Source organism: Chiloscyllium plagiosum, chromosome 18, assembly GCF_004010195.1.
Source record: "Chiloscyllium plagiosum isolate BGI_BamShark_2017 chromosome 18, ASM401019v2, whole genome shotgun sequence".
NCBI classification, from domain to species: Eukaryota; Metazoa; Chordata; class Chondrichthyes; order Orectolobiformes; family Hemiscylliidae; genus Chiloscyllium; species Chiloscyllium plagiosum.
In genome coordinates, this window is record NC_057727.1 from 27,968,659 (window position 1) to 27,990,766 (window position 22,108).

At 40.5% G+C, this 22,108-nt stretch overlaps 1 protein-coding gene across 5 annotated transcripts in view; it reads right to left on the bottom strand.

The window, feature by feature from the left end:
• Positions 1–11,384: 11,384 nt before the first annotated feature.
• LOC122558995 (FYVE, RhoGEF and PH domain-containing protein 3-like) overlaps positions 11,385–22,108 on the bottom strand; it is a 222,232-nt gene continuing 211,508 nt past the window's right edge. For 4 of the 5 annotated variants that reach the window (XM_043708039.1, XM_043708043.1, XM_043708042.1 and 1 more), the window contains exons 18-19: positions 21,046–21,186; positions 11,385–12,290 (exon numbers count right to left, since the gene is read on the bottom strand). In XM_043708039.1, coding sequence (XP_043563974.1) covers positions 12,069–12,290; positions 21,046–21,186 — 363 coding nt within the window. In that variant the 3' untranslated portion in view covers positions 11,385–12,068. The remainder of the gene's footprint in view (positions 12,291–21,045; positions 21,187–22,108) is intronic. The other variant, XM_043708044.1, reaches the window with a different exon arrangement.

Genomic DNA, 22,108 nt, shown 5'->3' on the forward strand with positions numbered 1-22,108 from the left:
TTTATTTCTAAAACATCACAAACACAGATTTTCTGGTCATTATCATGTCGTTGTGAGTGGGAGCTTGCTGTATTGAAATGGGCTACATTTTCCTCTCTGTAAAGTGATTTGGGATGTCCTGTGTTCATGAAGGTATTATATAAATCCAAGCCTATATCTGCCATAAGTTGTACCTTTACAAAATGTGATCGGCTTGATAAACTAGCTGGTCCTGTCCCTAACTTTTTCCGTACGCAATCCTGCACAACCAAAATACATTCTTACAAATCACAAGCAGAAATAGCCCATTTGGTCTTTCAAGCCCTCTCCCCCATTCAATAAGATCATGGTTGATCTGTTTGTGCTCCACCCAACTATCCCCGATAATGTTTGATTCCATTGCCTATCAAGAATCTACCCATCTCCCATCCTAAGAATGTTCAAGACCCCATTTCAACCACCTTTTGAGGCAGAGAGCTGCAATGGCACACAACCCTCAGAGACTACTTGCTATACCTACCCTTAGTAGGCAGGTCAGATACAGAAAGGATGTTTCCGATGACTGAGAGTCCAGAACTAGAAGTCACAGTTTAAGGATAAGGGATAAGCCATTTATGACTAAAATGAGGAGAAAACTCTGGACTGAGAGTGGTGAACATTCTCTACCACAGAAAGGGGTTGAAGCCAAAACATTGAATGTTTTGAAGAAAGAGTTAGATATAGTTCTTAAGGCCAAAGGAATCAAAATGCATGGAGAGGAAGCAGGATCAGGGCACTAAGTTGAACGATCACCATGATAGTATTGAATAATGGAACAGGGTCAATCAGCTGAATGGCCTTCTACCTCTCCAATTTTATGTGGCTATATCTATGTTTGAATTTTTGTGACTTATACTCTAGGGAACCTGTGTCTATCTGCATCTTGGAATGCTATAGTTGTTCACCATTTAAATAGCACTCTGCTTCTTTATTCTTCCTGTCAAAAAGAACCTCACATTTTCCCCACATCATGCTCCATCTGCCAAACTGTTGCCCACTCACTCAACCTATCTATAATCAATTCTCGTTGTGTCAGCTCTGCATCATTATTTCCTGTATATCTTTGTATCATCTGCAAATTAAGCCACTTTGCTTTTGACCCTCACATATAAATAATTGGCGCAGATTGTGAAGAAAATTGAGGCCAGAGCACATATTCCTGCAGGACCCCACTCATTACATACTGCCAATCAAAAAAGTCACCTTTATACATACTCTGTTTTCTGTCAGCTCTCAATCCTCTATCTACGCTAGTATTTAACCCCAATACCATGAGCTCCCACTTTGTGCAATAACCTTTTTGTGGAATCTTGCCAAAGCCTTCTGGAATTCCAAGTGAATCAAGAGGCTCCCTTTATCCATAGCAGATGTTATTTCTTCAAAGAGTTCTAATAAATTGGATAAATATAATTTGACTTTTCAAAAACTACATTGACTCAATCCAATTACCTTGATTTTTTTCAATTGATCAATTATAACCTGCTTACTGATCAATTTTAACACCTTCTACATGACAGACATTAAGCTAACTGTCCTATAGTTTCCAGTTATCTGCCTTCCCTCCTTGTTCAATAGAGATGTATTTGATTATTTCCAGACTCTAACAAATTTTGTAAAGTTAATACGAATGTACCTGCTGCGTCATCATTCACCTCCTTTAAGACTTTAAGACAAAGTCCATCGGCAGCCAGGGACTTAGCAACCTGTAGCTCCATCAGTTTGCTTAGTACTGCTCCCCTAGTGCAGGTAATTCCATCAAGTTCATCTCTTCCTTCAACCAGGTAATATTGGTATTGTTTTTGTATACTCTATAGTGAAAGTGTAAGTGAAATATTTATTTGTCACAACTCCTATTTTGTAATTATCTACTATTAACTGGCCATTGTCTTGAATTCAATCAAGCTTTGGATACATTGTCAAGTATTCAACTTTTAGATCTGAAATGTGTATCCAGCTACACAGAGATTTCTCCAGTGAGTCAGGGAGATTTCCATAAGCATTCATATATGAGGAATGTCACACACTATTCACCACTTGATGGAATGGGTGCAGCTACAGCACTCAGAAAGTAGTCATTGTTGGGCATTCCTGCTACTCCATTTAATAGGTACGCCTGCAATATGTCAGCAGTATACACCATGTACAGGATACCCTGCAGTTATTCTTCAAGATTACTTTGGCAGCAGCTGCATGGCTTGAAGTTATTGCAACTAATCAGAACTAAAGTAAAAACGTTATCAGAACATCTTTATCCAAGAACCATAACATTCTTACTTCAACATTAGTTTCTTAATTATCACCCTACCTAAAACCTTTAGCACAAGAACTGCAGTCATTCAAGAAAAAGACCATCACCACCTCCTAAGGATGATTTGGGAATGGTACCACTGAACATCCCCTTTATAGGGATGATACATTGAATACCCTCCTTTGTCAAGCAAATGGTATACTGGATTTCCAACTGATCAGTTCATCTAAATGTATCAGGCAAAGTTGTAATTTGTGTCACTTCACATCAGGAGTCATGAAATGATTACATTGCTTTCTTGTAGCTATGCATGATTGTCAAATACTTGGATGCAATGAAGGCAGGTTATTTGGATCCAGTGTAATCCTTTTTTAACACAAAATCTGGACCATGATGTGAAGTTTCCAACTTCCTATAGACCTACTTGAGAAAAGATGAATCAAAGCTGACATTAAATTAAAACATAGTTGTGGAGAGACATTCCTCATCACCTGAAGGTATGAAAGTAAACCATCTTTTGCTTTAATCAGATTGTTTTCAATTTAAACAGTAAGTCCTGAAACACAATGAATGAGCAGAATATTGGTAAAGCTTAATTCAGACTGGAAGTATATAGAAATTCAATTTTTGTCTCCCTTATGAAGTACCAAAGAAAATTCACAATCACGATTTTTTAAAATGAAGTAAAGCATATGAAAATACCAGTTGAAAGTATAGATTTTAACATTAAAGTGTTTCATTAAACCTTTCTTAATTATCTTCACTATTGTGAAAGAAGGGACTTATGTTCTTACAGTTTTAGCTTTCACATTTATTTATATCAAAAAATACAGTAAAGTTATCTGTGAAATACAAATTTCATTTGGCCTATTAGAAAATGAGACCTGCAATTCCAGTAGGTCTTCTTCATTGCCTACTCCTGTTTTCAAAATTATTCTGAGAAGGAAGCAAATAATTATTTTGTCTTTTGAGTGTGTTATGCTGGGCTAGTAATGTATACTAATGAATATTTATTAAATTCAAAACAGGTGTATACCTCATTCATGTTTATCTTCTATGGTTTGTTGATTTGCAAGCTTATGGGCCTCAGGTATTGGGCACTTTGACAGGAAAATCCAAAATCAGAACAAAATCAACAATAACGTGTACTAAAATAGAGCATTTAGTATCAGAAAACAGCCCAAAGCATAATTATCTTAAAGGAGAAAGTATTCAGAGAGGTGGGAGTGTGGATGGACACCTTGGCAAGGGAATGTTTCATTGTAGTCTCGGCCAAAAGTTTACCTCATATTTAATACTGAAGAGATATATGCAGCATAATGGGAATATTGATTTCAATTTTATGTGGGGCATGATCCACACCTTTGCATGCTTGGCAATCTTTCACTTAGCATAGTAAAAGTGTACAATCAATCAAACTACTTGAATTGTTGGAGAAAGGAGCAAAACAGGAATCTAGTTTTCAGCAAGTAGGTCTCAATTTGTAAGTCACACAAAAACTTAGGTTAAGAAACAAGATATTTTCTAATCAGCCTGTTCACAGATGGTATTGCACATCTTTGGAACAGAGAGGACTAGAAAATGGGTCTCTTGACTCGGAGGTAGCGATACTACCACTGCACCACAAAATCCCCTTAGAAGGAGGTCTCATTAAATAGCTAGTCTTTTGAACATATGCTCCATTTTAAACACCTTTTCATTAAAATAAAAATGACGTATCACAGCCTGGAACAAATCACTTGTTAACAAGGTCCAGGCACATAAAAGAATGAGAGCTAATGAAATACAATCCAAGATGGTTGTACTTAGGGTGCAAGTTTTAAAATACTGCATTTGTCCGTTTCTTATTCCCATGTACATTACACCCTATTTTGTACTTGAAATGAGGGATGTTTTGTAAAGAGGCTCCATATGAGTCTTTTTACACTTTGTTGACAAACTGTCTTTCAATGTTTGCTCCTATTTTATACTGTGCCAGTTAGGCAGTATTCTCGCTGAACACATTAAGCCTCACATGTATTACTATTCAATACTTTATGACTGATCTATGTCTCACCCTTTCTCTGTATCCCTCAATTCTTGTGATCTTGAAAATCCATCATCACAGCTGAAAATGTATTGCTGGAAAAGCGCAGCAGGTCAGGCAGCATCCAAGGAGCAGGAGAATCGACGTTTCTGGCATGAGCCCTTCTTCAGGGCTCATCATCCATCATCACAATCCTGAATATACCCAAGAACTGTGCATCCACAGACCTCTGGGATGGAGGACTTAGAAGATTTGAAACCATCTGAATCTTAGCCATGTGGTTTATCCCTTATCTTGAGACTATGATTCTTGATTCTGGAGAAACATTTGTTTTTATTTTCAATTGACAGTGGGCAGAACAGCAAGGTGTTTCTTTTACAAAATTTTGGGACCTGTAGATTTTTGCATCAGATTATTTTAATCAACCTGTTGCAGATATTGTGACCTCTGGGTCAGGTGGGAGTTGAACCAAGACCTTCTGACTCATAGGTACAGACACTACCACTGCACCACAAGAGCTCCAAATTATGTGGATCTCCTTCTATCTGGCTGTCCAATTATTTTTGTGCCTGTGTGTATATATTCGCTGGTTTCTACTATACTGCCCCTTGAAACGCAGCTGGAATATCAATGTTAGCCACATTGTATCCTCTAAGCGAGAGAGACAATTCAGTTCATAGTTTCAGTATCGAAGGGCTCAAACGTACCTTCCAGGTGAAGCAGCACTTCACCTGCACTTCTCACAATCTAGACTACGACATTTGCTGCTCACAATGTGGTCTCATTTACATTGGGGAAACGAAGCAGAGTCTGGGTGACTGCTTAGCAGAACATCTATGTTCTGTCTGCAAAAAAGACCCTGAGTTTCCAGCTGTCTGCCACTGTAACACACCACCCTGTTCCCTGGCCAACATCTTTGTCTTAGGCTTGCTGCAGTGCTCCAGCAAAGCTTAGTGCAAGTTGGAAGAACAACACCTCATTTTCCATTTGGGCACCCTGCAGGCCTTTGGACTCAATATCGATAATTTTAGGTCCTGTACTCTTCCATGTCCTAGCCCCCTACCTCACACACCAGGCCTTGTTATCACATAGTCTGCCATTACAAACTACCTATTGTTAGCCATTAACAGTCTCCATTAGCAGTTATTCCATTTTCCTTGCCAGATCGTTATCTACTCCTCTCTTTGGGCTCTATCCCCGCCATTTATTCACTCCTTACTCCCTCCCCCAACCCTATCTTCTGCACATAAATCAACATTTTCTGAACTACCATCAGTTCAGAGGAAACATTAACTCTGATATCTCTTCATAGATGCTGCCAGACCTGCTGAGCTTTTCCAACAACTTCTATTTTTGTTTCTGATTTACAGCATCCTCAGTTCTTTCAATTTTAATTTAGTTCAAGGGTCTGACTCTGAGCTGGCTGGCTACAGCCAGTGTACTGTGCATAAGTAAATAAGGGGTGACTTGGTGATGGGATACTGACCTCTGTGCAATTATTTCAGTGGTGACAGGGGAAATCAGCATGTGCTGAAAAACGCTTGCTCTTGACACTCATCTTGGAGTTGAGGTCAGCATTTCTGGTATCATGCTTGATTTGTTTAACCCTGCTGTCGAAGACTGGGCCCAGTATATGGAAAGAATGCAATATTTTTTCTGGGCAAATGACATGGGGCAGATGAAAAGCAATAAGTAATCCTTCTGACTGCTTGCGGACCTGCAGCATTCTCAGCTACAAGGCGGCTTAACTCTCCCAGAGGCACTAGACACTAAAACCTTCAAGAGTTGTTGGAGCTAGTTAAGGAATATTACGATCCCAAATTTCCTCTAATCCTGAGATGCTATCAGTTTTATCCAGCTGTTAGTGAACTGGGGGAATCCATATCTGGATTTTTGACGAGATTGAAATGACTGGCAGAGGTATGTGATTTTGGATTAACCATGCTGAGAGATTGTTTGATATGTGGGATTAATGATTCAACCATGCAGAAGCGCCTCCTGGCTGAAGCCCAACTGGACTTCAAGCAGACACTATAACTGGCTTTGTCATTAGAAAATGCAGCTGCAGGGCATCCCAATGGAATAGGCCACCCTCATCTGTCTGACTGAGCTTGGGGAACACCACTTGAGTATAAGCAATCACAGAAACTCACACAGCGCATATCCTGAGCAGAAGGACCCTTGGCCAGACCACAGCAGAACCCACAACAAAGCTGAGCTTTGGCCAAGTGGCTAAACAGTTCTTCAGGATCTAGGTTGGCAAGCCATTGTACATGTTGGCAGTATGCAGACTTGAGGCAGCAAATGAGTTCTACTAGGTCTGACTTGAGTAAGAAAACTCATAGGCTGGTATTCAGGAGAGTGCACACCCTGGAAAGCAACACCCCCCTACATGAGGGTCAAGACAATTAAATTGCTTAGTGACATCTGAATCAGAACCGATTAAATAAATATTCAGTTAAATGGTCACCCAGTTCCCATGGAGGTCGATACCGGTGCACCTGTATCTGTGGTTGCAGAAGCTGTCTTTAACAAGATTCGCTCAGGTCTCCAACTCTGAAGTTTACACAAGACCTCGGCCATACTGAGAATATACACTGGGGAGCTGTTGCAGATTAACGGGATGACTTTGGTTTTGGTCACCTATGAGAAGCAATTGGTGCAGTTATCACAGATGGTAGCAAAAAGCTCAGGCCCAAGGGTATTTGGATGAAATTGGTCGAGATTAGAAAATGGCTACCTCAGGGAAGTCCTAGTAAAAGACCCAGGTGGTTTTCAGGAGAGTTTGGGACTATCAAAGGGGCCAAAGCCAATTTACGCATTCACCAGGAAACAATTCTACAATTTTTCCAGGCCCACCCAGTGCCATTTGCCTTGTGGGAAAAAGGAGAGGCTGAAATCACGAGGTTGGAGAGTGAAGGAATCATCAAACTAGTACGATTTGCACAATGGGCAGAGCACCGGTTATACTGGTTGGGAAGCCTAGGAGAAAGTGAGGACTGCAGATGCTGGAGATCAGAGCTGAAAAATGTTTTGCTGTAAAAGCGCAGCAGGTCAGGCAGCATCAAAGGAGTAGGAGAATCGATGTTTCGGGCATAAGCCCTTCTTCAGGAATCCTGACAGCTCAGTTTGTCTTTGTGGACAAGCAAATGATAAACCACACTTAAGCAAACGGTAAACCACATCTTGCAGCTGGATAAATATTTGATCCCTCACATAAAGGAAAGTAGGTAAGGGTGGGCTGTTCTTCACAAAACTGGACATAAGCCACACCTATCTGCAATTGTGACTGGATGAGAAGTCCCAGAATTATGCTACAATTAAAACCCATAAGGGTTTATACCAATATAAAAGGCTGCCTTTTGGGGTATCATCAGCCTGTGCTTTTTTCCAGTGGACCATGGAAAACATTTTACAAGGGTACCCCAGGTTGCCATTTATCTAGATGACGTACTAATAACAAGGAAGACCAAGAAAGAGCACTTGGAGAATTTGAACAGAGTGCTTAAACGTTTCTCCTAGGCCAGCGGTGCCTTAGAAGGGAAAATGTGTGTTCCAGTTGCTCCAAGAGACCTACTTGGGTTACAGAGTCGACAAAAACAGGTTACATTCATTCGAAGATAAAATGAGGGCGAACAAAGGAGCCCCAGCTCCCATGTCTGTAATGGAGCTTAGGTCTTTCCTTGGATTAGTGAATTATTATGGAAAATTCATATGTAATCTGGCCTCCACCTTGGTACCCTTACACCTGCTATTGAAAAAGGGTCAGCCTTAGAAATGGTTATATAGCAAAGTAGTCATCTTTGGGGAAGTGAAAAAGCAGCTATTGTCATCTAAATATTGGCCCACTAGGATTCAAAGTGAGAGGTAGTGCTGACATGCGATGCCTACCCGTATGATATGGGGGTAGTGTTAGCTCATTGGTGGCCCAATGGAGAGGAACACCCGATAGCATGTGCTTCCCAGACTTTGGCTGATGCCGAACGCAAACCTGCTGAAAGAGGGAAGATAGGTTTGATGGTCATCTTTAGTGTGAGGAGTTCCACCAGTATCTTTTATGGATGGGAATTTGTCATAGGAACAGATCACAAACCCCTGCTAGGGCTACTGAAGGAAGACAAGGCGGTGCCACCCATAGCTTCTGGTAGAATTCAGTGATGGGCCTTTATTCTCATTGCAAACAAATCAGCCAAAGTTGGAACACCGTCCAGGAAGCCAAATGCGGATGCCTTGAGCCACCTCGCACTGGTAGATACTCCACTAGTGCTGCCTCCGCTGAAAGAGTCCATTCTGGTTTTAAACTTCCTGGACACCCTTCCAGTTACCACTGACAATATCCAACTGTGATCACAAAAAGATCCTGTCCCAGTGAAACTAAAACAGCTGATGATAATGGGGGAAACAGAAGGACCATCGCAACCAGGGTTGAAACTTTTCTGGACCTGGCTAGAGGGTTAGCTATTATTATGGGGAGCAAGGTTGATTGTCCTGAGAAAAGGTCACTGCCAGATACAGGCTGAACTCCTTCACAATCACCTAGGGACTTCCAAAATGAAGATGCTAGCAAGAAGCCGCTTCTGGCAACCAGGGTTGTATGTTGATGTAGCTGCTTTAGTGGGACAGTACCCAGAGTGCTAACTAGGACCAGCAGTATGCCCCCCATTCGTGGGAATGGCCAGGTAAATCCTGGACTGGTTGCATGTCAATTATGGGCTTAATGTGCCTGGTCATTGTGGACACCTAAAGTGTTTGGATATACACAAAGCTCGTTTGGGAAACTCAGGGGTGACGATTGAGAAGCTGCAAGCATTATTCACGCTACACGACTCCCGGAAGTATCAGTCACTGACAATGGGGTGTCATTTACCAACATGGAATTCGATTATTTCCGACAAAGCATGTGGCACACAAGGACAGCTCCATACAGTCTATCATCCAATGGTCTAGCAGAAAGAGTGCTCCAAACATTGAGCATGATGTGGAGGTGCTGGTGTTGGACTGGGGTGGACAAAATTAAAAATCACACAAGACCAGGTTATAGTCCACCAGGTTTATTTGGAAATACAAGCCTTCGGAGCACTGCTCCTTTTTCAGGTAGCTTGTGGGGCAGGATCATAAGTCGCAGAATTTATAGCAACAGATCAAAGTGTCACACAACTGATTCAGTGTATTAAACACTTCATAGCAATCTAGGTTTGTTCAATCACTGAGATGGGTTGCAGGTTTTGATGCATTAATATGTAAATCCCAGAACTTCTTTCAAGTCACATTCCAGAGATAACTTAAGGTTTTGTAGAAAAATCTGACATCTCAGTTCAGATAATGCATTAAAGGTGTGAGGTTAGAGTCTGTCTGTATTCCAACCTTGAGTCAGACTGATTCTATTTCCAAAGTAGGAATTCATAAAATGTCACATAGACTGACCATCTACAGATTGTGCACTTTTTGAACAAAATAGAATGTATCTGCAAATACAAATTCACCCCTGTAGACTTATAGGTGTGCTTGCATATGGGATAGAGGGTAAGAAAGTGTGTGCGTGTGGGAGGGAGGGTAAGAGCATGCATGGATGTGGGAGAGAATGTGTGAGCGTGTGTGCAGAAGTGTACCAGAGTATTTACTTGAGGGGGTGTGCATATTTGAGAGAGAGCGTGTGTATGGGGGAGGGTTTGTGTGAGTGTGATCATGTGTAAGAGTATGTGTGTGTATAGTGTAGTGGGGTCACCTGTAGTGTGACATGAACCCAAGATCCTGGTTGAGGCCATCCTCATAGGTACCAAAGTTAGCTATCAGTTTCTGCTTGGTGACTCTGCGTTGTTGTGTATTCCAAAGTCCGCCTTGGAGAACAGTCAACCAAAGGCACAACCGCACAATCGCACTCACAGGCAAACACTCTGTCATACTCGTCACACACTCTCTCTCCCTCAGATGCACATGCACATATACAAGTCTACAGGGTAAATTTGTATTTGCAGATGCATTCTATTTTGTTCAAAAAGCATACAATCTGTAGGCAGTCTGACTCAAGGGTGGAATACAGACAGACTCTAACCTCACACCTTTAATGCATTGCCTGAGTTGAGTTGTCAGTTTTTCTATAAAACCTTGTTATCTCAGGAATATGACTTGAAAGAAGTTCTGGGATTTACATATTAATGAATCAAAATCTGCAACCCATTCTAAATGACTAAAGACTTAACAGCAAATTAGGTTTGTTCAATACATCTGCATCAGTTGTATGATGCTTTGATCTTTTGCTATAAATTCCGTGTCCTATGATCCTGCCCCATTAGCTACCTGACAAAGGAGCAGTGCTCCGAAAGCTTGTATTTCCAAATAAACCTGTTGGACTATAAACTGGTGTTGTGAGAGTTTTTTTAACTTTGTCCAAATGTTGAAGGCAGGCTCAATGAAGCAGCTGACAGCATCACCCGGTACCAAATTGTTTAGGTTCCAATTGGATTATAGGACCACTCCATATGCAATAACGGGGATAGGTCCAGCAGAGTTGCTGATAGGGATAGGATTGGGGGGTGAAACAGCAGCAGGAATGCAAATACCAGCCAGATGCCTCCACTAAGCAAGGGAGACAACTTAGTTCAGGGGTCTGACTCCAAGCTGGCTAGCCACACAAATAAAGAGAGTTAATTGATGATGGGATGCCAGCCTCTGTGCAATTATTTCAGCCTCTCTTTTCTGCAAAGCAGTACCAAACCTGCTCATCTTTTTCACTTGCACTTTGCAGCCGTATTCTGCCTCTGTCCGATATTTGCTGTCAGTAATTGGGTACAGTACAAGTTCACCATAATTAGGGAATTTACATTTCAAGATTGTTGCCGGGTTGGGACCCAGTGATTATTCAGGTGTTGGGTTCTTAACCCAAATTGTAAAGCAAGTCCATTCTGTCAGTATCTAAGACCCAAAGATATTTCAAGACGATGAAAGTCGCACTCTAAGTTCCAATTGACTTCTTTCCTTCAAACCTCCACTGCCTTGACATTGAAAATCCAGGGATTTTTGACATTTCTCACAATGCACAAATACACACTAACTCAGTCAGATCAAGTTGACTTCAGCTCCTCTAAGAGGCAATAATGGTGAAAAGCAGGCATGTTTATTTAAAAGCACAATACATAAATAAGTAAAATTGGCACACAGATTTCTGGTTCAGGTTGTTGCACCACAAAAGCTACAGGAAGCATAAATTTGCAAGTGTACAGCATTTTCCTGCCTTTTGTTAGCAGTATGGAAAATGAGAGAAAAAAATCCACTTAGCATTTTTACTTAAGAAGAATTAATTACATCATCAAATGCCAGAGGACAAAGAGCACTGAGTGTTTAAAGAATTGATACATATATTTGTAGACCATAAGTGGCCAGCCACAAGGATTCACAAGTTTTAACTTAAAAAGAACATACATTTAGCTAATGAATTACTATACATCTTGCACAGAGGAATTGCAAGTACTGCTGTTAAACACATTTACACAGAAACCATGCTGCACTGGACCAGAATGGAATGAATGACATGATTAAGTTGCAAATTATGACACTTTTCTCATGTGCTTAGGTTCCTCAATAACATAATTGCCATAATTGTTGAAAACCAACAACACACAAAACACTTAAGTCTGGTGTTTATATTTAAATTTTAAACACTTGCTCAAATCAAAGTGCCCTCACTGTTTAATTCAAGTTTGGAAATCACAGCTAACACCATAGAAAGTTGCGATACAGCCTTGGTCTTATTTGTTGCTAATTTGGCCACTGTTTTTTTTATTCTACTGAGTTGCTTGCTTCTTCTTCAACTTCACCCTTGGCAGTTTTTGAGATTATGTCAATCCATCTTTTTTGAAGTTCTTCATCATCTGCACTAAAATAAAAGATCTGTTGAGACTGCCTCAGCTTGAAAGCATGCTTCTTCTCAATCGTATCAGCGGAACTGGGAAGTTCGATCTCATAGCCAGGCAAGGGGATAGTACGAGCATTTTTTCCATCCTGCAAAGAAACAATCCCTTAAAAATACGTAAAATAGTTTTTTAAAAAAAAGCAGATAAAAACTTGAGCACACTGTCACTGTCCTCTCTTCAAGTCCAATCTCAAGAAATTCAGATCCACATAATCCAGAAAAGAAACAACTTGAATACATTAACGATTCACAAAGCCACCAATATATACAATCTGTGCAGTATTACTTTCAGAGTGAAAGCTTAGTTTAGTTTCAGAAATTCTAATGGCAAATATAAGCTCTAAATTTTCAACTGCTGTCAGAAAAATAAAAATAATATCACTGTAAGGTCATCTCATTTATTTTAAAAACATTGTAACTCATTTGAGATTAATTAACTTTTGAAGACACAGCACTCTGCGTCAAACTACGGAAGAGCACATTTCAACATTTTGCAGAACAGAGAATTATTTTATGATCTTAACCAGCTTCTTCTTTTTGGTTAAGAGTGATCAATATAAATTTACTTCCATAAAATATGGTATAACATGCAAATTTTGAAAAGTGCAAAAGCTTTTGGTCTTCAGATAGTTACGTGTGGTAAGAAAAGCAGTTAATTTTGCACGTAAGCAAATTTTTTTCCAATATTAATAAAATGCAAACTAACAAGTATAAATATTTCAGATATCACACAAACTGGCACAGAATTTCACTGTTCTGATGGACAGAGTCACTGGACTCAAAACATTAACTCTGCTTTCTTTCCACAGGTGCTACCAGAGCTACTGAGTTTTTCCATCAATTTCTGTTTTTGTTTCAGAATTTCACTGTGTCAGTACTGAATCCATCAGGTGTCTTGTACCTGGAATGACATGCAAGCCTCCACATCCTAAAGCAATGTGAACTCAATATCTACATCATACAGCCAAATCTTAGGAGTTTAGGGTATTTTACAGGAAGATATGGAAAGATCTAGAACTTCCTATGAACAATTATCTTCAATGCCTTCAGAATTCCAAGTAATTTTAGAGCAATAGCTCCACATTTTCATCAACTAAACATTTCCTGCTTCACTTCTTCCCCATCATAGTATTGTGCTGATACTGAAATCTTTCTTTCCTCTGCTCTAACAACGGGATACAGTTAAAACTAAAAGCAATAACAATCCTTGAATATCATGAATTCTATTAATTTGTCAATGTTACCGAGTATACGAAGTAAAATAGCTACTAAGGTTTCACAATATTTGAAAATGGAAAGCAGAACAGAAAATCTTCAAGTTGAAAAAAATTACATCAGTGAGCAAAGATAGCATTGATTATGGTCCGAATTTCAGTGATTCCCTACGCAAGTTCCACTGTCCTTGGACATGCTGGTTCTAAACATTCCCAATGACCCCAACACCCACAGCACTTTATCATGATAAGGTGGATTGTTTTTTCATTCACTGGGAAGATGAGACATGTAATTGTCAGAAGCCAAGGGAAGCCATTGCATGCAATCAAAATAGAGACAATGGACAGAAACTCCTCAGTTTCTGAATGAGGTGGAATGTTAGCAAGAAAGTTGAGGAAATTATCGGTGATGGCACGTGCAGAGCTTCCTGGCATCGAGTGTAAATGTCCTATTTCCAAACCAAGTGCTGAACAGAGAGATGAGATTCTCACCAGTGAGTACATTAGTATCTTAACGTCTGATGAAATTGAAAACAAAGAATGCTGGAAATCACAGCTGGTCAGGCAACATCTGTCGCAAGACAGCAAGCCAGTGTTTCAGCTCTAGATGACTTTTTTGCCTGTTAAAATGCAGTTCCCCATTTTGCCATTCACTGGATAGAAACTAGACAGCAGCAACTTCCAACATGCAAGTCAGAGTGGTAACCGCTATGAGTGCTCACTCATTTTGTGCCAGGTTTGATAGGCACAGCTTCCCTGCCTTGCCATTTTCTGTTTTGTCCCCTCAGCCACAGAGGAGACTCAGTACCTCTGTCTTCCCTTTCTGCTTAGTGCAGACAAAGCCAAACAGTTTGTCACGGTTGACAGCATGCAGTGTTTATTCAACAGAATGAATATGTTGCTGTTAGGCACAGCACTGTGCTGTATTAAACTCACATCTGCAGACAACGTGCCAAGGTACATGTGCTTCAGTCAAATGGCCATCTCTCAAAGTGTAAGGGGAATAGTCCTCAGTCAAGTCAAAAGGGGTTGCCAACAGTCAGGTGGCCATGGTACAGTAGGTGAAGGGCATCATCCCCTCAGTCCAGTTGACCACTTCAGGCGGTCAGGGTCAAGGGTTCAGCATCACTACAATCCAGAAGTGGGCTGTGATCAGTTCTGCAGGTCCAGTGCATATCGTCAGGGAATTTACAATATATCAGTTGGAGCTTGCAGAGAGATCAGTCAGGGGCTTGATCACTCAGTTGGAACATGGGCCATGGTTAATCTTGGGGATCAGCTCAAATAATAGTGAAGGGGATTATCAGGACATACTGCTGCATTAGTGAAGTTAGGGGAATGAGTGAGTGATTGATGTGAGTGAGTATATGTGCATGTGTGAGAGATCAATGGACGCTGCCACTGTGACCATGGTAGGGCTCTTGATAAGGTTAAATGTGACTAAAAACTGTCGAGCCAGAGCTCATAGGTAATGTTCAGCACTGAATACATAATTCTGAGTGATATGTTGGAATATATAGATCAGCTGGTCAGAGTGAAGTTTCAGGAGAGAGTGTGGGTAGGTCCTCTCACCCTGTCAAATGCAGGTTGTGTTGTCTTACATATTTATGTGATTGTAAATATGAATTGCAAATGGAAAATTGATGCAACCGTGCCTAAAGTGGCAAAGTCAGTAGTTTTCCTTCCCCATCTGAGCACACAGACTCTATTTGTGAATGATGTGAGGCCATTCAAGGAGCTATTGCATCAATCTGAAGTTACCTGTGAAGTTATCTGTGATCACAGGTTTAGGCCTGTGAAATACACACCAGTGATCCACGGTGAGAGATACAAATCATGGTCACAAACAATCTTGATCACGTTATTGGTCATTACAGATTCATCATAGTCATCTTTATGAGGCAGGAATAATCATAGGTGATCTTAAAAGTGGCACCTGGAGCAAAGCACTAAGATAGTATAAAATCCTATAGGTTGTGCAGGGGTATGATTCCCTCTCATCTGGTACTAAGTATTCACTAGCATGCTCTTATATGCAATTTTGCCTTGTTTGGTTGATGAGGAGCTAGGAGGAGAAGGTGGCAGCTCATGTGGAGATATCCACTCATGTGGAGATATTCCATGGCCCTTCTTGCTGCAATGCTCCATGTCCCACTGAGTGGGACACTGTGCTGAACCATCATTTGAGAGCGATGCAAATTCTGACTGTTCACATTACTAAAAACTTGTTCTGTTTCTTACGTTCCCCTTACAAGTTTACTGCAAGTGGTACTCATGGATCCATAGGCTGTAGCTGGTGCTGTTATGTTATAAAGACACACAGAAATGTAGATATAAGCCTATGACCAGCAGCAGGATGCTGAAAAGCTTACACATGAAAATAAAATTGCAGCCAAAGGTCTCCTCTGGATGCCATTTCTTCCAGATGAGCAAAGAGCAGTGTCATTGCCAGGACATTGTCACAAAACTATGCCAACTATTAGAGCAGGACATGGGACATGAAGGAATGGGTGGCCATTCTATCCTGGTGATTGCCAAGGTGAAAGCTGTACCAAATGTTTTTGCTGGCATCTTCCAGGAATCATTGGGAAACCACATGGATCTCGGTCTGCACCAAAAAATGAATCAAAACCATTACTGATGCTATTCATGTCAGATCACAACACTTCATCTTCTATCCCCAAATAAGACTTTAATGCTACAGCCCACGCAGTAGGCCTTTCAACTGGCTTCCTCCAGACAGAAGGCACAAAAATATAGTATGAATATCGTGTTGAATGTGACACATCATTATCCAGTTGGGTTCATCAACAGAAAAAGATTCCATTCCATTAATGTGCAAGTCATCTGTGATCATTTATACCACCTCTTGGATGCCCATACTAGGTACCCTGGGAGCTCCTATGATGCCTTTATCTTTGGAAAGTTTCATGTTCCTGCTTCATTTCAGGGGCTGAATGTCTTACAAGGATGGTTACTGGGAGACAAGGGCTGATGATTCTGTTATGGAATCCCTGACTGAGGCTGCTTAGATCAAATGCAGCTCACTTTATAACCAAGGAGATAGTGGTTCAGAAAACACACCTCCTGGGGGTGAGATACTGATACCTGGATCATTCTGGCAACATTCCAAAGGTTAAGAGTATGGGGCTGGAAAAGCACAGCAGATCAGGCAGCATCTGAGGAACAATGGCAGGGCTGACTGCAGGGAGATTAGATGGTGGTGCATGGCTGCGAGTGTGGAGCGGAGGATTCGGATAGAGAACAGATTCTGAAGGTTTTGGATTTGTAGTATGTTCTGTTGTCCTGTTTGGACTGACTGCAGGGAGATTAGGTGGTGGTGAATGGCTGCGAGTGTGGAGCAGAGCCCTGTAGCTCTTCAGCTATGACCTGAAGCAGACTTGCTACCACAGCCACGTCACCTTCCTCATTGCCTGCCTACGGAACCGACTGATTCTGCATGGAGTCCGGACTACATTCAGACGGACACAATTTGGACCTGAACAGGTCAACCACTACGTACTACAGATCCAAAACCTTCAGAAACGATTCTCTTTCCGAATCCTCCACTCCACACTCACAACCATGTGCTGCCACTTAATCTCCCTGCAGTCAGCCCTGCTACTGCTCCTCAGATGCTGCCTGATCTGCTGTGCTTTTCCAGCACCACACTCTTGACTCTGAGCTCCAGCATCTGCAGTCCTCACTTTCTCCTAACATTCAAAAGGTGCCACAAATCATTGTAATCTGTGCTCTGCACAACTGGAGCAGGCAAAGAGCGATGTGATGGATGATGGAGAGCTAGGAGAGCAGCAGCAGTATTCCATGGAGGAAGACAAGAGCAGTAAGAAGGGAGGATTATCACCTTCTGCATGATAGATGACAGCAGTGTCAAGTATAACAAGCCAGATAGGCCTTATTTGATACCTGGTCTCAGTAAATTAGATAAGTCACTGACTGTAAACTTGCCAGTGTTCAAAAAAGCAAGCCGTTTCTGTTTTAAGTAGTAAATGCAGCTTCTGTTTCTTTACTGTTCATTTCTGCCGATGCTGAATACAAATGAATATTTTGAACCATTTGAAGGCTTTTCTATATGCGATGGTCCCACATTGAAGAATGAAAAAAATGCTGGCCTACTCTGGGCATTGGGGAAAGAGTAGCACTGACTTAGACAGGTTGTAAGATTGGAGGAGGCAAAAGACAGGCAAGGCGTGTGGCTTGATTCTTAGACAGCAATAAAAGATTGTGCACTTTCATGTGCCACCCATGAATCCCGAAAAGCACTGGTTTTTGATTGCTTTCCCACTACGTGCACAGTGAAGGGCAACAGTTGATTGGGTTCATGGCTGGACTTCAAAGTTACCACCAACATCAGGATCCTGCGATATTCAGGCAGTGAAGAGTATGTCTGCAAGTGGCAAATGGGAATGCATGACGAGTGGAGCACCAGAGGAGTATTGTGTATAGATAATGAGGCAGGTTTGGGAAATAGTGTGAGAAAACTTGCTGGGTCTTGTGGATAGAAACCCTCCACAGAACTAGTCAAAAATGAGATACAGCCAATTAATGAGAAGATTCATTTCATTGCCAGAATGCCTTACTGATGTTATAAACAATCTGCTTGCACAGATTGCAAAACGCCCATAGAATCTATTCAAAGTTTTGGTAGCTGTTATTAAACGTGATCACTCTGAATTATTGGCTGATCTATGACAAACATTTAGAGGTAGTAAAGAGCTTTTTTGTGCATTAGATTACAACAACACCATTGAAAGTGACCATAAGGAAGGTTTCTGTTTCAGGAAATTAATGCCGGTAGTTGATTACAGCAATGGAACATCAGAGGAATTCATGATAGGTGCACATGAAAACTCTAACTTTGAACATTTTTCACAAGCACAATTCTCAATACATGATAAACACTGAGCTGACAATGGATCAGTAAGAGTTTGTTGCTGATTGACAGAGGATTATTTTTCATAAATGAAATATTAAATTGTAGTCCATCTGCTAGTTATGGTCTTTCTAGTGTCATTAACAATTCCACAAGGATAATGTTTAATTTTAGGCAAGATGATAAACTGGAAGGAGCAGATCAGTCACCTGTTACACAAGGTTTCCACTATTCTTGCTCAATGATTTCAATAGAAAATAACAGGGAATTGGGTTTTATAAATGGCAGTTGATGTCTTTTTAACCCTGCTCCTCTTGCCTCATGCCTCCATTCAAAGAATACCAAGTTATCCTCCTGTCCCAACTAGTGTTCCTCCTTTTGTTAGTCACAGCCTTGGATACACTTTCTACAAAAGTACTTGAGCCAAGTTGTGAAAGATCACTAATTTTTTTTTCCCCAACTAGCTGTCCATAAATGCAATGACCGAGGCCTAAAAGCAGGCCAATCCCTACATGTAGGTTTTGGAAGAGATAGTGGAAAAGGAGAGAAACTGAAGCATATGAGGGAAGACAGGAATTAATTATCAAACAATTAATTTTTTAGTAAAAGTCATAGTAGTACAGAGCTTGAGTATTGTGGAAATAAGACAAATACATTGTTGAAGCTTTTCATCTTTCTAGATATGTTACCATGGAAAATGTACTTATTAATACTGATTGGTAGTTGTTAAATTTTAAACCAGGCAGGTTGACTTGGATTTCTCAAGGCAATGTTCTGAAGAAAGAACCAATAAATATGCCTTTTTTTTGTTGAACTGAAACAGGGACAGTGCATGTGTGTGTTCTTTCTGTCTGCAAAGAACAGGGCCCTGTGCAGTACATGTAAGTTTGTCACACTAAGTATAACTGATATATCTGATGAGTTATCTATGTATTTCCTCACACATTCTGGATTATTCAGCAATCACTGCCCAATTGCAATCAAATCTAATATTAGACACTGCTACAAGTTTTGCAAGCATGGGTTGGTTGGGTAATGTACTATTGGGTAATTTGCTTTTTGTGGACAGCTGACCAGATAAAGGGTTTAATCAAAATCTGCCAGTTTTGGGGACAGATGGCTAAAAATCTGTGACATCAAATTGGCATAGTAATTCATATACCACAGAATTCTTAGATAGCACCAGAGAATGGTGAGTTTGTACACTTTTCACTGTACTAGAATACACGTGACAATAAAATTTAAGTCTACTCTTGGTTCTGAAAGGACCCGAGTCGATCTCAGGTTATCTTGGAAGGGTAAAGTATCTCACACATTTGAGCAACAAGCAAGTTCGCTGTATCACACAATGATGTTCACCACTAAACAGGAGCAAATTATTGCAGATGCTGGAATCTACTGAAAACAACAAATGCTGGAGATCACAGTGGGTCAGGCAACATCCATGGAGAGAGAATAAGCTAACGTTGAGTCTAAATAACTCTTCATCAGCGCTGAAGTGAACTATGGAGGGGGCAGCATTTTTGCTATAGTTGGAGTGCTGGGGGACAAGGATATATCAGATTAAGTGATCAGAATGTGAGAATGGCTGAACAACGGTGTGTCTAACTGCCAGACTGGGAAACATCAGACAGTCCCAGTAGAAGGCATGGTGACAGAAAATGTAACTAGTAAAGCTAAAAGGGAAAGAAAAGGAATGGAAGTTGGTTCACAATTTAAAGGTGTTAATCTAGAAGATTGTAAAGTTCCTAGTCTGAAGATATGTGATTCAATGGAGCACTGTAGCATGTTGAGGTGCTCACCATGGAAAGGTTGCTGCCATCAAGCTAAAAAAGCCATTTTGCTTATTCTACAAATGAGTAATGTACCTGTTTCAACTGAACAAACTAAGTGACAACAATTTGCCAGCTCATCTCTCAGGACAATGCCCTGACCAATTAACTTTTAAACAAGGCAAGTTGACTCTAACAAAGCCTGGCTGTTAACGGTCAATCAGCATATTTGGGTACAATTTCTATGTTGATGCTTCTATCAGAGTCCACTCACTGACCAATTAGCACTGTCCTCTCGTGCAGTATAGATGTGGGTTGTTCCCGTCATATTGTATTCTTGTGAAACATCCTGATGAATTTTACTATATGTTTTGTGCACAGTACAGCAGCATGTCAGAGCCATAGCATACTGCATCATAAATATGGTGAATGTCACCTCTCCTTCTCTAGTTTCTGTGAGGATTGGCCCATTACCACAAGGAGGAAAAGTCAGTTGTCGGCAGGTGAGTTTATGATATCTCCCAGTTAACAGCTTATGCATATTGATATTCACAATTTGTTTGTCTTTCTCAACTACAGGATGTACAGAATTTGAAGGAAAACTGTCCTTTAAACCAGATTTACACTGTTGCTCTATGCTCTGTGACTAAGCAATTTCACAAAATTTGTATTCACTAAAGTTCACAAAGTTCAATTCCAAAATAAGCCAGAAAACAATTTGAATACCTTTGGGTATACCCGCTTGTTTCACACAGAACTGAAAACCAGAAGAGAACTTGAAGAGTGGGAGCAGTAATAATAGGCAGTAGCACATGCAGCTTTCATGTGATAGCTCCAAATTTGCTGCAGTTAAGTGCAGACTCTCTTCCTTTAAAAATAACTAAATCCTTTGACCTACTTCACATTTAATCTGATGAAATTTATACAAAGCTGGATTGAGTGAGCCGGCGATACTTATTCTTACCTGACTACCTATGTGCAAATACAGTACCAATGGATCACTTTTGGGAATAGCTACCCATGCTTTTTGCCAGGATTTTCCTTTTTCCATAAAACTCAAGTTGCTGCAGAAAAGACTGTTGTCACTCGTCAGTGAGCTTGGTCTCTGTTTCAGAAATAAGAACAAACATCAAATCCGCATGCCAATGAAAAAAAAATAGTCCTGATTATCCTTTCGATGGTGATACTGCACCAACCTTTCATGTAAGTGCTATATAATTTGCAGTAAAGGTGTAATTAGTTATCTATTTAAACTCCAAACCATAGTTGAGATAGTGAGGTGGAGCGTAGTGTCATCAGTGTCAATGTGGAACCTGATATTTTATGGACAATATTACTGAGGGAGAGCATGGAGAGGAGAAATAGAAGGAAGCCAAAAACATAATGGACTATAAGCATAAAGAAAAGCCATTACAGCCTAAATGTATAAATTGCAATCATTTCAAATGAAGCTCCCTTTTCTACGCCTGATTTAAGCCATTCTCGATGACGGTTCAGCTCATAAGAGCCCATCTTGAAAAACATATTTACTGTTACTCATGGATATTGTCTGAAGCAGCCAAGTACCAAATCCAGGAAAGGACCATCTACAAACAGTAAAGGGCTAAACAGACGAACATAAATAATACAACAGCATTTGCGCAAGAACTTTCATTTCCATCCACTGTGGAGCTGTGGGCTAAATGAGGTTAAATAGCCATTTTTTATGAAAAATAGAAACTCTGCTTTTTATATTCTATTTGAAATTCTAATCAGGAGAATCCACTTCGAAGCAACATAATTAATTATATTCCTACATTACAAAAGTGATTGCACTTCAAAAAGTACTTAATGGGCTGTAAAGTGCTTTGGGACATTCTGAGGTCATGAAAACTATTATATAAACGTTGGCTCTCTCTTTCTAACTAGCTTCAATGACAGCACTATTTGCTTTTGTCTTCTATCTAACACCATAACTAGTTCATTCTGATCATCCTTCAGATGTGCCTATTCAGGCTTTCAAACATTGCTAATTCTAGACAGTTACA